This window comes from Barbus barbus (genome assembly GCF_936440315.1).
Source record: "Barbus barbus genome assembly, chromosome: 9".
Classification (NCBI taxonomy): domain Eukaryota; kingdom Metazoa; phylum Chordata; class Actinopteri; order Cypriniformes; family Cyprinidae; genus Barbus; species Barbus barbus.
The window spans coordinates 651,751-668,216 of record NC_136737.1 but is presented as its reverse complement, the minus strand read 5'-3'; the positions used below and the strand labels follow the sequence as shown (position 1 = coordinate 668,216).

At 39.8% G+C, this 16,466-nt stretch overlaps 2 protein-coding genes across 3 annotated transcripts; one reads left to right on the top strand and one right to left on the bottom strand.

Annotated features, from left to right (window-relative positions):
- The first annotated feature begins 2,882 nt into the window (after positions 1 to 2,882).
- Positions 2,883 to 7,703, top strand: LOC306875571 (transmembrane protein 43-like). The gene is made up of 12 exons (XM_079426242.1): positions 2,883 to 3,044; positions 3,128 to 3,265; positions 3,352 to 3,486; positions 3,710 to 3,804; positions 3,877 to 3,926; positions 3,994 to 4,063; positions 4,149 to 4,219; positions 4,289 to 4,416; positions 5,264 to 5,338; positions 6,046 to 6,147; positions 6,225 to 6,342; positions 6,419 to 7,703. The coding sequence occupies exons 1-12, from the start codon at positions 3,033 to 3,035 to the stop codon at positions 6,619 to 6,621; spliced, it is 1,197 nt and encodes a 398-aa protein (XP_079282368.1). The 5' UTR covers positions 2,883 to 3,032; the 3' UTR covers positions 6,622 to 7,703.
- Positions 7,704 to 7,751: 48 nt separating this feature from the next.
- LOC306875572 (rho-related GTP-binding protein RhoA-B-like) lies at positions 7,752 to 15,521 on the bottom strand. 2 transcript variants are annotated; one of them, XM_079426243.1, is made up of 5 exons: positions 15,424 to 15,521; positions 9,771 to 9,928; positions 9,575 to 9,695; positions 9,374 to 9,504; positions 7,752 to 8,164 (listed from the first exon to the last, which is right to left on the bottom strand). In XM_079426243.1, the coding sequence occupies exons 2-5, from the start codon at positions 9,924 to 9,926 to the stop codon at positions 7,991 to 7,993; spliced, it is 582 nt and encodes a 193-aa protein (XP_079282369.1). In that variant the 5' UTR covers positions 9,927 to 9,928; positions 15,424 to 15,521; the 3' UTR covers positions 7,752 to 7,990. The 2 variants fall into 2 exon arrangements, with proteins under 2 accessions (XP_079282369.1, XP_079282370.1); XM_079426244.1 differs by having other exon boundaries at positions 9,771 to 9,964; positions 15,424 to 15,480.
- Positions 15,522 to 16,466: the final 945 nt, after the last annotated feature.

Sequence of the window (16,466 nt, the reverse complement as noted above, 5' to 3'; positions counted from 1 at the left end):
AGTGAAGGCTGCATGCGAAACTGGAAATGTTGCCTTTAAAAGACACATGTGAAGGAAAGAAGGCATCAAGACATGTCGAATCCAGAGTTAGCCTTACTTCCTGCCTCCTGAGATACCTTCATTCGGTCGAATGCAGAATAGATGTATCCTACTGCCTTGATACCCACAATCCTGTCTGGTTGAGCAAAATAAAGATGGTGTCTGAAGTCATTTCTAGAGAGTAATCAGTATTAAGAAATGAAATAACTGCTTAGTTATCAATAAGCTCGTTCTGTCATTGAACTGTTATGCTCTGCCTCAAAAGCATATCGATATCAGTTTCATGACCTTCTTCAAACACTGCCTGGAAGCATGTCAGCAGCCATGACTTCACTATATATATATATAAACATCAGTAACAATGCTATTTCAAGAAAGCTTCTTCTATTTTAGTGGAGACTTTTTTGTAAAAGTGACCGTTACCACAGTAAATAAGTAAAGCAGGTGTATTCCAGTCCAGCATATGATCAGAAACATAGATTTTAGGATTTTTAAATACCCACGACTCTTCAGGTTACGGCTGATCTTCCTTCTCGTTATTAGCAGTACCTTTGAACGTGCTTCATGCATGCTCATCAGTTCTCTGATCTGTCCACAACCATCACATGGTATATGTCCACAGGTGACCATTGCTTGGGTTTTTCCCTGGTACGGATACGAGGCCCGGAAATAACTGTAAGGAGCATTTTTGAATTTATATGAATGATTTAAACAATGTCTGGACATAAATAAAACACACAAAAACACCATATAAATTATATACAAATATTTATAATATTACATGCTGCATCAATTCATAATGCAAAAACTGCACCAGGAAAATGAAATAGTCCCAGAGAATATAAGTTTAATTTATATTGACAATACAGTGCCGTGTTAAACATGTTACACATTCACACTACACATTTGATATAATTACAGAATAACTGTCACAGAATAGTTAAGCACATGGGTCATCTACACTGCCCTGTTGTCCAGATGCGGATGAAATAAAAGAATATATATCTACTCTAGAGCTTCCCTCATATTCAAAAGATCCACTAGATGTTGCTATTTTACGGTAGTTTTTAGTCTTTATAATCACTTCCTATTGTTTATATTTTTGGTTGAAACCACTAAAAACACTCATCCAAACTCTTTAATAAAGGCCAAAGATGATCTGACAGCTCATATCCTTCCCCTCACAAGTTAAAAAAATTACCCACCAGTCATTGCGCAACACTTCAGCAATAAAGTGCACAATGCATTAAGAGCCGGGGCTGAAAACTTTTTGAGTACTAAATGAAAAAATATTTTATTTTGGCAAAATAATAAAAATGTACACATCTTCCTTCTGTTCAAAAGTTTTCACCCCCGGCTCTTAATGCATGGTAATTCCTTCTGGAGCATCAGAGAGTGTTTGAACCTTCTGTGATAGCTGCATGAGTCCCTATACCACCCCTTAAAGAGCTTGAACCCCCGTAATCGCTGCTTGCAGCTATATTTATTATTGTTGTTATTAATGAAAACAACTTTAAGTCTCAGGCACAAAGCGCTAGTGTCTGCGTTTTGTAGTAATCTTACTCATAGCATGATTGAGCCGACACACAAACTGACTAATAATGAAATATTAATACACACAAATAGATATAGAGAGCGATGGTCTGTCGGCTATAGAACTACATGTTTTTTAAAGAACAGAATTAGAATAGAGTGCTAGAGTTAGAGGGTCAAGTAAAGATGGAAGAGGTTCTGGAAGATAGCTAAGGATTCAGCTGCTGGGATTGAGTTGGGCAGAAGGGAACATTTAATGTAAGAAGTCTGTGAAGTCTGTGATTTTGTGCCTCTTTAGGATGAATAAAGCATCGTTCACTTGCAGAACGCAAGCTTCTAGAGGCACATATGTCTGAAGTAATGAATTCAGGTAAAGGGGAGCAGAGCCAGAGGTGGTTCTGTAGGCAAACATTAATGTCTTGAAGTGAGCAGCTCTTGGTAGCCGGTGCACGCTGATGAACACAGGCGTGACGTGCGCTCTTTTGGGCTCATTAAAGATTAATCCTGCTGCCGTGTTCTGGATTAATTGTGAGCATAGTCCAGTCTGGACAGAACGAGAGCCTGAACAAGGATTGTGTTGCATGTTCTGAGAGAAACGGCCTGATCTTCTTAATCTTGTATAATCTGATAGTAATTAGCAGTGTGGTCTGAGAAAGTCAGCTGATCATCAATCACAACTCCAAGCTTTCTGGCTGTTGTTGAAGGAGTTATGGTTGATGTGTGTAACTGGAAGCTGGAAATGTGCACTATTTCTAGAGCGAGCAATGGCTAAAACACTTTACTCAGTCGAAAAGGGTCTATTTTAAGCATGTGTGGATCTCACACTGACCAATAGCAAAATGAGACGATCTTTTCAGATTGTAATAGCTTGAAATGTCTGTATCAGAGTAATCTCAATATTATTTTGTGGCTACATCTATACACACTTTATGCAAACCATTAGCTGGTTTAAGAGGACGCTTACACACACACATCATGGTATATAAGGTCATAGTCGTAATATATACACATCCACATTATGAGGTCAATTCTTCAATTCTTTAAACACTTCATACAGGCCTTATTTTATGCATAAAAATGACATATATGGCCTTTGGTTTATGAGGACACTGAGATTAACCGGATATTTGGTCCTGAGCACTCAGTTCAAGTTAAGTTTATTTATATATCATTTCAAAGCAGCTATACAGAAAATCGTGATGTTAATGATCATAATATCGCTTTTAACTATATAATTTAACAATGTATGACTACATGTCCCAGCATGCCCCTGTGATTAAGCGACTACACTTCCCAGGACGCTCCGCGCCAGACACGCCCTCGACTCGTTTAGCCGGTCAAGTTTAGTGAGTTTCGCGCTCTCTCGCATTATAAGGTGGTTTCAAAGCTTCAGTTTAACCGGAAACATAGCTTTTAACGGCAGCTGCAGAAGACTTCGATGAGTTCCTGAAACACACAGAATGACTGAAGCAGTAAGTCGCGCCGATCTGTGGCTAATAAGATCCGTTCACTGCTGCAGTAATAATAATAATAATAAAAACACCGCGCCTGTCAGTTTTCAGGTGAGCAGCACACGCGCGTTCACGCGGAGCGGTCCCCCGGGTTCCTGGAGCGTCTGAGCGCGAGCACCGGCGGCGTGATCGCGGGCGTCTGTCTGTTCTCGCTGTCCTTATACGTGCTCTTCACGAACGAGGTGAGACCCGATCAATCAATCAATCAATCAATCAATGATCGATCAGTCATGCAGCGCGTGCATGTGTCAATCATCTGTGTCTGCAGGGGCGCGCTCTGCGCACGGCATCGGCTCTGGATGAGGGTCTCAATCAGGTCGTGTCTCTTCACCCGGACGTGACGCTGGACCCTCAGAACGACGGTCGTCTGGTTCACCTGTCCGCGCCGCTGCGGACCGCCCAGGTAGTGACGTCACGACAACCGATGTCACGTGACGCAACATTAACCTCAGGAAAGACGTTCAGTGTCCATAAACTCGACAAAGAGGAGCATTTCAATAACTATTATGTGCCATATATTTTGTGTTGGAAATACAAACACTTAATGACTTGACATGTTTGAAATGAACATATTAATGTGAGTCTGGAGTAGATGTAATGAGCTGATGGTGTTGTCTGTGTCGCAGCCGCTGTACGATCCCAACTACGGCGTGTCGGTGCAGGCGGTGAAGCTGCAGAGGAGGGTGGAGATGTACCAGTGGGTGGAGCACAGCGAGAGCAGGTCTGTAATCAGCTTCATCACGTCTACCTTCATCACTCACTCACTCACTCGCGTCTGTCTCATCCACCTCAGGGACTACGAGGAGAACGGAGAGAAGAAGACGGAGACCACGTACTCGTACAGTGAGTGTAGCGCCGCCGCTCCTCCGCGCGTCTCGCCGCCGTCTCTCTGAGCTTGTGTTTCTTGCAGACACCGAGTGGAGGTCAGAGGTCATCAGCAGCAGGCACTTCGATCAGGAGGTCGGTCACATGAACCCCAGGTGAGCAGCGTGCGCTGTGACGATCACTGCGGCGCGGTGTGTTTCTGATGTGTGTGTGTGTGTGTGTGTGTGTGTGGTTTCTCAGCGCGATGGCGGTGGAGAGCGTGACGGTCGTGGCGCCGGACGTTTGGGTCGGGAGGCTGCTCGTGTCTGAAGGTAGCTCTCGCTCTCGCTGCTGCTCCTGGAGCCGCTGCAGGTGTGCTGACGCTCTGTGTGTGTTTCCAGGCCTGCTGCAGCAGATCAACGACTTCCACACGCTCAGCCTGCAAGGACTTCCTGTCCCTGTTACCAACGCCTTCCTGACGGTGTATGACGATTACTTTTACCACACGGCCAACCCTCGACGCCCGGAGGTGAGCGAACACACACACACACACACACACACACACACACACACACACACACACACACACACATGTTGGTTTTTGTGGTTTATGGGGACTCTCCATAGGCGTAATGGTTTTTATACTGAACAAACTGTGTGTGCTATTGCCCTACACCAACCCTACACCTAAACTTAGCCCTCACAGGAGACTTTGTGCATTTTTAGATTTTCAAAAAAACACCATTTAGTATGTTTTTTAAGCCTTTTGAATTACGGGGACATAGGCAGTGTCCTCATAAACCACCTTCATATTGTAATACCTCTGTCATACCCATGTCATTATACACATTTGTGTCCTCATAAACCACATAAACATGCACACACACACACACACACAGACTCTCACACACACACACACACACACACACAGACTCTCACACACACACACATACGCACAAACACACTCACACACGCGCACACACACACACATCAGTACACACACACAGTCTCACACACACAGAGTCTCTCTCACACACACACACACACAGACTCTCACACACACACACACACACACACACAGACTCTCGCACACACACACATACGCACAAACACACTCACACACGCGCACACACACACACATCAGTACACACACACAGTCTCACACACACAGAGTCTCTCTCACACACACACACACACACACACAGACTCTCGCACACACACACACACACACACACACACACACACACACACACACAGACTCTCGCACACACACACACACACACACACACACACACACACATCAGTACACACACACAAACACACACACGTGAATATCACTGGTTTCCATGGTGACCGCTGTGGTGTTTTTGGTTCAGGTCGGAGATGTTCGCGTTCGTTTCGTTTACGCCGGTCTGAGCGGTGACGGAGTCTATCCTGGCCCCGCCCACAAGGTGAGAACGCCCAATCAGATGCATGGCTTTCTGAGCATGACATCATCCTGCACTAGCAGTCAGTTCCTCCAGTGATGAGCAGGTCTGACGGAAATATAATTCAGTATATATTCAACAGAAGAAAGAAACACTCTATCCCTTTAACCATAAACTGCTGTATTTTATTTAAAGGCATTAAATGATCAAACTCTGCTGTCTCCTTGTGTCTCTGTCTCTGATGGAGAGGTTTGAGTGTTTTATCCAGTAAAAGCTCTTCTAGTGTAATTGTGCAAGCGTCCAGCTTCAGCTGCTGCTTCTGTGTCAAATCTTGACTGATTTTGATCAAGTAAGCGTCAGAATAACTGCAGTCATATCTCCAGATGAACTCTTACTGGACTGAAGCAGCTCAGCTTTACTTGATTCTCCATCAATCATATTCTAGATCAGTGCGTCTCAAATCTGATCATCAGGATCTTCTGAGGAGCGTTTGTTTCTTCATCTCTCCATCAGCATTGCATTATATGTCTGGATCATTTCAGTCTCATCTTACTGAGACATATTACTGCAGATATAGACTGATATTTAGATCATTTTATGTCAGTATCTGCTCTACTGTTATAAAGATCTCATTTATTTACATCACAAGCATCAGCATCTTCACTGAATGCATGTTTTCCTCCGTGCATGAGACTCTGCTGATCAGCCCTGACTCTCTCTGTGTGCTGTAGGTGAGCGTGGTGGCGATGCAGCGGGGCGATCAGCTCCGGCCCTTCAGGACGCGCTCCGGAGACGTGCTGGAGATCCTGTACATGGGCGATCTGACCGCAGAGGTGTGTGTGTGGGGTCAGAGGTCACACGGATGCGTGACACAGGTGTAACGCTCACGCTTGTGCTCGTGTTCCCACAGGAGCTGTTCGCTCGAGAGCATCAGCTCAACAACATGAAGACCTGGGCTCTGAGGCTCGGCGGCTGGGCCCTCATGTTCCTGAGCGTCAGTCTGAGCACACGGGTCATATACACACTGGGTAATACACACACACACACACACACTCTCTCTCTCAGGGCTGATGTGACTGTCTCTCTCTCTCTCTCTCTGGTCAGTGGACTGGGTTCCTGTGTTGAGGGAGCTGGTGTCTGCAGGGCTGAAGATCTTTGCGCTCTGTGTCTCGTGTTCGCTGTCGCTGCTCACCATCGCCGCCGGATGGATCTTCTATCGGCCTCTGCTGGGTGGGATGATTGCGCTGCTTGCGCTCCTGCCGCTCCTCCTCGCACACGCCAGAGCCCCGGCCAAGAAAAACCAATGACTCGTTTGACGTCTCACGCAAAACCTCCAGCCGCTGCGAGCCTCTCTGCATTACACCGAGAAGAGCTATTCACCTCCAGAGCTTCCTCTGGGCTTTTCAGTTTAGTCTGCAATAAACACAACTCAACAATAATTTTAAGATGCTCTGATATAGTTATGTTTTTAAAAATCAACAGCTTCAAATTCATGTTTTCTGTATGGATGTAATTTATCATCGAAGTCAAGTTATTTTTCCACAGAGCTTGTTTTTCACTAAAAAATCTGTATTGTTTTCCAGTAGATATCTAAAGATTTCTAAATCAAGATACATTTACTGGAGATTCACAATGACTTACGGTATTGAGTCCTGTTTTCTGAAAAAAAACAGAAAAGTGAAATCCTCTGAAAAATAGATTTAAGTTTAATGATTGTTTTTGCTTAGAACAAGAATAAATGTTGGTTTAGTTTTCCATTTGAATTAAGATCTGTTGTCAGATATTGGCTTTCAAAATAATATTGATTGCAATAATTAGGTCGTGCCAAATATAATTGTTTTATATCATTTTATTATTATTAACACTTACATTATAGTAATATGAAATAAAATGTTTTAAAGGCTGAACAATTACAATATAAACACCACAATGTAACAAACTGCTATAATTTATCGACAGTAGATCATAAATTACTCTTAAAATTGAGCCTTGTTACATTTTCATGTTTTTAGGACCCGCAAGAACCTTAGTGGTCGATCTGTGGAGTTTTTTTTAATGCTGGCCAATAAAAGTTTTTGCGTGGAACAAGAACAAATGTGTCATAATTTAGTTTTTCATTTGATTTAAGATCATTTCTCAGACCCCGTTGTCAGATATTTGTGCTTGTTTTAAGCAAAACCTCACTTTTCTCAGAAAACAAGACTTCTCGTCTTCTGCCAGTAAATCTATCTTGATGTGTGTGAATGTTTAGATATTTCTACTAGAAAACAAGATGAAAGTACTGTGTGAGAGAATAAGTGCACTCCTAAACGGAGAAGCCTCTATCTTTACACAGGATCCGTGTGTGTGATGTTCTAGTGATGGTGTGTGAAATAAAGGACGAATCCTCGCTGCGGCGTCATGTTTTACCATCGAAGCAGGAGAAACACAAAGCAGCACACGTGTCTTATAAAGGCTTTAATACACAAACATACCAAATTCTGCTGATTGTGAAAGACAAAAGAATGCATTTCAAGTCTGGTCCTGATCGTTGTTTCTCCAAGTCATCGTTGCATATGTGTGTGTGTTCTGTGGCGAATCCAGTGGCGTACGAACAGAAACGTTAAATACTGACATAAACTCTCAACACTAGATGAACTGATTCAATTAAAAGGGATAAAATGGAGCGCAGTCCGTTTACAGCAGCAGGCACTTGTTGCTCTTCTTGCCCTTGCGGGCTTGCAGCGCCGCCCTGGTGGCCATCTCGAACACCTCCCGCACGCCGTCCTTGGTTTTGGCGGAGCACTCCATGTATCCGAAGGCACAGATGCGGTTGGCCATGTCACGGCCCTCCTCTGGCTTCACAGGCTCCTAAGAGACAGATGGAGAAACGTCACGAAATCTCATATAAACATGCACAAATACTATGTTAAAATGTCAATATATGCAAATTAGAGGTTAATCGATAAAACCATAGTGGATGCTCTCGAGTGCACTCATTCAATCCCACAATGCACTGCAAAAACAAGTGAACAACCGATGTACACTCGACAGCTAGAGAATCCCCATAATGCACTGTGAGAGTCGTGCGCCGAATGAATTCCCACGTCTCGCCAGAAGATGGCGCCCGCAGCTGAATCATCCATTCATTCATTTCAGAAGCGCTCGTCCACGGCGTAATACAACACAGGTACAAATTAATTGTAAATTGACTATTAGGGTTTATACATAATTTCCGTGACTGAGTTCTAGATAAATCCTTCAATCTTACTGCTGGAGCTGCCCGTTTCAAATGATTATTAAACAGCAAGCAAACTATGCAAAAGCAGCAGTGCTTCCGGTGCACTCAGTGTCTGAATTCACTCGCTCGTTTCATTCACTCCTTCAAGTGAACTGTATGAGTGCACTACTGTAGGGACAGAGGTGGTAGTAACGAGTTACATTTACTTGACTACATGTTTTGAGTAACTAATACTATTAGAGTATATTTAAAATTGGGTACTTTTACTCAAGTACATTTTTAGTGAAAACAGCATTGATAATAAATCAAGATATTGGAATGATTTCTGAAGGATTATGTCACACTGAAGACTGGCTTAAAGGCTGATAAAAATTCATTTGCATCACTGAAATAAATTACATTAAAAAAACATCATTTGAACGGCAGTTGTGTGTGTGTGTGTATATATAAATTTGATCTAAATATCTATACATCTAAATAAAAATAGACTATACTCAGTATATGATCCAAAGTAGCGAGTAACTAACTACTTGAGTAGTTTTTTTATCCGATACTTTTTTACTCTTACTCAAGTAACTATTCAGACTATTACTTTTACTTGAGTAAATATTTTTACTCTGTGTAGGGAATAGTGAATGAGGTAGGGGCGATTTCGGATACAGCCATGGTTTGTTTTACTACTCTTAGACAAGAAATCTGAAGATGGAGAACAGGCTTTCAAAATAAGAGTCCTGCTTCCCACTTGTTCAGCCAATGGCAATAATGAGAAACGCTAAATATTGGCGCGAAAATTGAATCGGCACATATCGGTTGACTTCTAATCAGGACGAGCTACGCACCTGCTTCATCTTTAAGAGCTCGCGGCGAGTGTGTTCGTCGTTGAGCAGATCCTTCTTGTTGCCCACCAGGATTATGGGAACATTGGGGCAGAAATGCTTGACCTCCGGAGTCCATTTCTCAGGGATGTTCTCTGCGGGGTCAGAGAGTTCAGAGGTCAGAGGACGCAGGGCTAGCGTGAGCACAGTTAGCGCGAGACTTACCCAGGCTGTCGGGGCTGTCGATGGAGAAGCACATGAGGATGACGTCGGTGTCGGGGTAAGAGAGCGGCCGTAGACGGTCGTAGTCCTCCTGCCCCGCCGTGTCCCACAGCGCTAGCTCCACCTGGAACACCACACGCTAGCGTTAACACAGCACTAGCATTGCTCGCGCCACTCGGGCCGGCCAGATGCTCCTCACCTGCTTGCTGTCCACCTCGATGTCGGCCACGTAGTTCTCGAAGACGGTGGGCACGTAGACCTCGGGGAACTGGTCTTTGCTGAAGACGATGAGCAGGCAGGTCTTCCCACATGCGCCGTCGCCCACGATCACCAGCTTCTTACGGATCGCCGCCATCTCTGCGCCAGAAGAGTTTCGCAGCGTTATTTTTTCTACTGGCCCGACCGACAAAAAATAAAATAGTTGCAGTTAACATTGTTTTTGATCTATGTTATCTTGTATTCTAATAAATAAGCTTATATGACACCTAGGGCTGGGTATCGAGTTCGATACTTTTTAGGCACCGACCGAATTGCCTCGATACCACCGAGTATCGAAAAACGTCTTGTCGTTCGGTACCAAATTTCGATACCTAAGGAGTTAATCTCATCAACGTCAGTAGTCATGTTTCTATCCAGATTTTGCGCTGTTTTGTTATCGACAAAGATATGCGTTAAATATTTTTTTGCGAAATTAGCTGTCTACAGCCTGTTTCCAACTAACTGACCTTTTACCGATAAAATGGTGTCCGTCATGATGTCATCCCTAAAAAAATGAATTGTCGCACAAGTTTTGGTGTATCGCAAAAAAATGTTGCCCTTGAGCTGTTTCCTTACATAATTTATCCTATTGCGTAAATTATAGGCTACGCTAGCTGTTCATCCATTCGAAAAAAAAGCCTATATTAAATTGTATAGGCCTTCATAAAATAATTTTTATTAAGTGTCATGAGGTTTTTTTTGTACTTTGTTATAGACTAGATAGATAGGCCACTGCTGATAATCAAGCAATGATCATAAACAGCTGCAGTTGTATTATTATCATTTTTCTGATTAACGTTTATAGGAAATATGAAATGTTAATTCCGGTTATTTTATTTCTCCTAAACGACGGTCGTTAAGCCATATTAACCGTTAACCAACAAGATTATGTTAAATTGCAATTAAATAAAATTTAAATTGATAGGTGGCTTGACCCATTACAAACACCTACATTTGTTTCCCAGGGATTAATTTTATTCACGCAAACAGCAGCATAAACAACATGAATGTGACCTGCAGCGCTTCTGTGAACGGAGAAAAACATGAGCTATTATATATAAAAGAAACAGGCCCATATGCAAAACATATTTTCTAAATAATGAATGAATTAACAAAACGAAGGAAAAACTAACAATTAGCAGCCTATATGCAGAATGTCGGTTCATTGTTGTGATGCGCTCTTGAGAAAGCGGCAGTTTTCCTTTATTTCACAAAAGTACGTTTTATTTTTTATTGTGAATGTACACAAATAAAATAAATATTTTGAATAGTTTTGAATAATGCTTTATTTTATATGACCACAAATGAAGGAGTAGGCTAGTGCAAGTTGTTTACACTTTTACAAGAAAAAACAAAACCAAACCACAAGCGATCGCGCCGGCGCCTCGCGCGCAGTTAAGCATAGCCTCCACAACACAGCCTGTTCATGTCATAATACAATACTGTCAGCCAAACATACTGAAGAAACATGGAACAAATATCGGATTTCCCCTCACTCCACAACAAATTTAACGGTAGAAAGAACTCGGAACAAAGCAAGAATAAAAATATAAGAAGCTAAGAAGCCAAAAGGAATTAATTTAAAGTTTTGTACTTCATGTGAAACAAACTGTGCTTGGCATAATATCACGGGTTATGGTGGTCAAGCTGAAAGCACTACAGGCTGTTTAAACTAAAAAAGATTAATAATAATCATGTAAACGTAGGAAAGTCTACTAACACCAAATTAAGATAAGCATGTTTGAGAGGTAACTCATCTTTTTCTTACCATGTATAAAATAGTTTTAGATACAATTTAATAATATGAATATGATTTAATGCGCTTTTGAACTCCAGGGAAACGGTGCTTTAACGAGAGCAACACCATGAACACGAGCTGTCTATAGGCTAATTCTGTCATGTGACTCCACATTTATTTGCGTTAAAGCCCCTTTTCTCGACAAAAAGTGTTTCCAAACTAATTTTTGTGACATTTTAAGTATTGATATGGAATTTATGCGCTAAAGTTAAACGGAAAAAGATTGTCGACACATGAGAAATTTAATTGATAATTGGCATTTCCATCAGCTATATCGTAAAAATTAAAGCGCTAAATATTTTTTCGCAAAAAAATCTGTCTGTCATCCGCGCGAGCGATTCGAAAGTGTACGGAGCAGTCTGCTCTTCATATCGCGCGGTTTCGCTTAAGTTACTTCGTCTGCCGTCGAAATAAGGACATAAACATCATCTCCAGAACTGCTCTGAGTCACTTCATGAGCATTTTACCGTTTGATTTGAGTAAAACTTGCGTTATATCATCCCAGGAGAAAAACAAGTACACTTCCATAATGCACTTAAAGTGCTCTATTTTTGCGCACTAATTTTGTACTTAATATACTAAAAATGATCCTTTAGTACTCCTTAAGATAAACTTAAGATCATCTAAGTGTACTCAACTGTGCTATTTTGGGACACCATGAATATGAACTAAAATGCACTTTTAGCATACTATCTTTGTATTTAAGAAATGTATTTAGCTACCACTTGTAGTACACTTGAGTGTACTAGTGTATGAAAGATGGGTTCAAGTGTACTACAAGTGGTAGCTAATTTCTTGAAGTCTTTAACAACCTGGAATAAATGAATAGAAATGATGATTCTGTCTGAGCTAAGCATTTTAAAACGAGTACGCACTAGTGTAAACTGAAAACTATTTGAGCTTTATTAAAACTATTTGCACTGATTTATAGTGCTGGATATGTTTAGTTCCTTTGTGCAGTGGCTCAGGAGATGAGGCTTTGAGTCTGTTTACATGTCAACACGCTGAAAAAAGAGTTTTTTGAGGTCATGTAATCTTGTTAAAACTCATTTCATAAGATAAGAAAAAAGTATCGTTTTTAACGATACCCAGCCCTAATAACACCAATATTTTGGATAAATTAAGTTCTACAATTCTCTTTCAATTTCGATACCACAGCACAAATCACTAGCCAAAAATAAACATAAATATAAATGAAGCATTATTAAACAAGTGACAGCCAGCAAATAAGAACAAATTACAAGTAATAGCACAAATAAACAGCACAAAGATAGAAATTAAATGATGCTTTAGGTTGTGTTTGTAGATGTTCAGGTGCAGAAATGGACAAATAACATTGGTGTATTCTTCAGTCTTTGTTGCACCATGAGTTTTCATAGCCATTTGAAATGAGAGGCAGCCACTGCATTTTAATCATGCATTAATCCACCAAACAACAAGTGCAATGTTTGATTTATATTAGACTGTATAATAAAAACAGAATTACACGGAGACTAGATGACAAGAAAACGCCATTTCTGAAAACAGGGCAGTTCCCCTCAGAAACACATTCATATAAAATTCAATGTTTGGATGTTCTTCCTATATTTCACGCATCGTGAACAGAGATGCCTGCTAGTGCTAGAGTGTCCGTCTTCAGCATCTCTGGCCTCAGTTAACGGCCGTTTACAGACTAATCAGAATAATAATGTAATATTTACACACAAATGACATTTGGGGAAATTACTGCAGTGCAGCTTGTGTGCAAGCACGGAACAGAAGATGCTCTAAAATAAAAAAACAGCATCTGGTCGATTGCTGCATCTGTACTCAGTGTATAAATTCAATATAGATCAATCATTGTTAAAGTTACTTGCCAGGACGTGTATTCTGACATACTGTTGTGTGTATGTGTGTGTTCAGGCGGCTCGTGCGTGTCAGAACAGAACACAGCGCGCAAGCACTGAAAGGAGTCTTTTGCGCCCAAATGCTTTTTAATCGCTTGAATTTTTAAATTAAAAAGCCTTAGATGCAAATGATAAAATTACGTGACGATGCTGCAGTGGCCCGGGCAAGTGACAAATCCGTCTGCTGTCCCGAGTGTCCTTCACTGGCCCCGGGCCATCAGGCAGTCCTTATTGTCGAGCCCTGGGAGTATATATATATATACACACAAATATTTCTTAAATTATATACATATGTGTGTGTGTATTAATATATAAACACGGTACACACACATATAGTATGTAAACAAACTTATTTTGGATGCGATTAATCACGATTAATCGTTTGACAGCACTAATATATATATATATATATATATATATATATATATATATATAAATAAATCACCCATACATATATAACATACACATACATATATATTATTGTTTACGTTCAGGAAAAAGCAGCACGTGTGTCATGATACTCTGTAAAGGGCAAAAGACGGTAACTCAGGGAGAAGAATTGTTGAATAAAGTTATTCTCGTAGCTTCACAAAATTGATCCACATGAACTGTTTTATCGATGTCCTTGCCATGTTTCTGGACCAGGGAACATCTCAGTTGCTTTGCTGTCTACGGAGGGTCAGAGAGCGCTCGGATTTCATCAGAAATATATCTTCATCTGTGTTCTGAAGATGAACGAAGGTCTCACGGGTTTGGAACGACATGAGGGTGAGTAATTAATGACGGAATGTTCATTTTTGGGTGAACTATCCCTTTAATTTGAATAAAATAAATAATAGGGTTTGGTTTCCTATTATTAGACATGGAGAATGGCCTTTCAAAATAAAAGTCATGTTTTAAATGCAAGTATACGTTATATTTTTATATATAGAATAAAGCATAGTTTAGAATATTACTATTTTTTTCATTTTGATGACAATAAAGCACATTTCCCAATCAAATATCAAAAACAATGAATTAAAAAGTATAGTGCTTCATTTTTGTTATGTTAAATATTATTATTATTATAATGCAAAGTTACTTTTTGGAGATTTGGCATGAAATGATGCTCTTGTATTTTCATGAGATTCACCCAAAAAACATTTAAACCTGAAACATTAAACTTCTGTCATAGAAAACTTTAAAAATGTATTAAAATAATTGATAAAAAGTGACATGAATTTAATTAGAGCTTCATATAAACACAGCGTACTTAACTATTAAAGAAGATGAATAAAAGAGGTTTAACAGTGTTCATTATAATTAAAAAATAAAACAGTAAATTGTAGTGATATTTAGCGAAATACAGTAATAGTGATTTACAGAAACGATTATGTGGAGGAACAAGAACATAAATAAATGATTATTCATTCAAACGGGCTTCACTTGGTGTTATCATCATTATATAAACTGTATTTTAAGAGGTCTGGAATGAAAAGACCTGCTGCTCGTGTTTTCATGACCCCATAAAGTGCTTAATGCAGAAATATTCAAAATAGCGTGACTGAAGAATATTAATAACTAATAAAAGTTCCATATGAAAACGCACTTTGCTGTGTTTATATGCGGATTTACGCTCTTCTCACTGCGGATGTTTACAGTGAAATTAATGAATATTGTGACACTCAGAGCTTTCTTTCTTTTGTCTGCTGTTGCTTTTAAAAGTCTGAATATATTTTGTCTGAATATATTTTTATGTCGAAGCGAAGCTAACAGGCTAACATACACAAGCGGAAGTGAGCCACTCTCCTCAGTACAGAGCTTAAAACCCCCAAACACGATGCTCTCTCTGTCCAGAGAAGTTTAATAACAGTCGGTGATCTTTTAGAAAAAGCGTAATGAAGAGAAAAACTGATTAAATTCGAGCTCACCTTCAGTTCAACTCGGCTCGAGTTTTCCGGGTCGCTTCTGTGCGCGCGCCGGAAGCCAGACACAACCAGCCAGGAAGGCGATTGAACAACAACCCGTCAAAATAAGAGTCCTTGCACTGCGCTTTGAGCAGTTCATTTATTAGGTGCCCTTTTTAACACTCAAACACAGACACAGTCAGAGTTGATTATATCTGATATTAAATATGATATTATATTATATTACCAGTTAAACCATGTTTTTAAATATTTAAAACAGCTGTTTTCTATGTGAATATGTGTTAAAGTGTAATGTATTTCTGTGATCTGCAGCTGTATTTTCAGCATCATTACTCCAGTCTTCAGTGTCACATGATCTTCAGAAATCATAATAATATACTGATTTACTGCTCAACAAACATTTCTGATTATTATTATTATTATTATTTTGTTGAAAACAGCTGAGCAGAATTTTTTCAGGTTTCTTTGATGAATAGAAAGTACAGAAGAACAGCATTTAACTGAAATAGAAATCTTTTTGTAACATTATAAATACCTTTATCATCACTTTTTATCAATTTAAAGCATGCTTGCTAAATAAAAGTATTAATTTCTATATAAAAAAAAAATTATAATAATAATTATACTGGATCCAAGCATCGTGTATAATGTTACAAAAGCTTTTTATTTCAGATAAATGCTGATCTTTGGATCTTTCAATTCACCAAAAAATCCTGAAAAAAAATTACTCAGCTGTTTTAAATGCTCATAATAATAATAATAATAATAATAGAAAATGTTTCTTGAGCTGCATATTAGAATGACTTCTGAAGATCATGTGACACTGAAGACTAGAGTTACGATGCTGAAAATACAGCTGCAGATCACAGAAATACATTACAGTTTAAAATAAATTCAAATAGAAAGCAGATATTTTAAATAGTAATATTTTAATTTTTTTACTGTTTTTGCTGTACTTTAGATCAAATAAATGCAGGCTTGGAAAGTAGAAGAGAATTCATTTGAAAAACATAAAAAATCTTACTGATCATTTGACTGATATTATA

What these genes read in the sequence shown, in the direction of transcription:
- LOC306875572 (XM_079426243.1), bottom strand. Translation starts at nt 9,926, where the DNA reads ATGGCGGCGATCCGTAAGAAGCTGGTGATCGTGGGCGACGGCGCATGT. An exon ending in TCGAGGTGGACAGCAAGCAG is followed by an intron (nt 9,696 to 9,770) that starts GTGAGGAGCATC and finishes GTGGTGTTCCAG; the next exon opens with GTGGAGCTAGCGCTGTGGGA. An exon ending in AGCTCTTAAAGATGAAGCAG is followed by an intron (nt 8,165 to 9,373) that starts GTGCGTAGCTCG and finishes TCTGTCTCTTAG; the next exon opens with GAGCCTGTGAAGCCAGAGGA.
- LOC306875571 (XM_079426242.1), top strand. An exon ending in GTCGGTCACATGAACCCCAG is followed by an intron (nt 4,064 to 4,148) that starts GTGAGCAGCGTG and finishes GTGGTTTCTCAG; the next exon opens with CGCGATGGCGGTGGAGAGCG. An exon ending in GAGGCTGCTCGTGTCTGAAG is followed by an intron (nt 4,220 to 4,288) that starts GTAGCTCTCGCT and finishes GTGTGTTTCCAG; the next exon opens with GCCTGCTGCAGCAGATCAAC.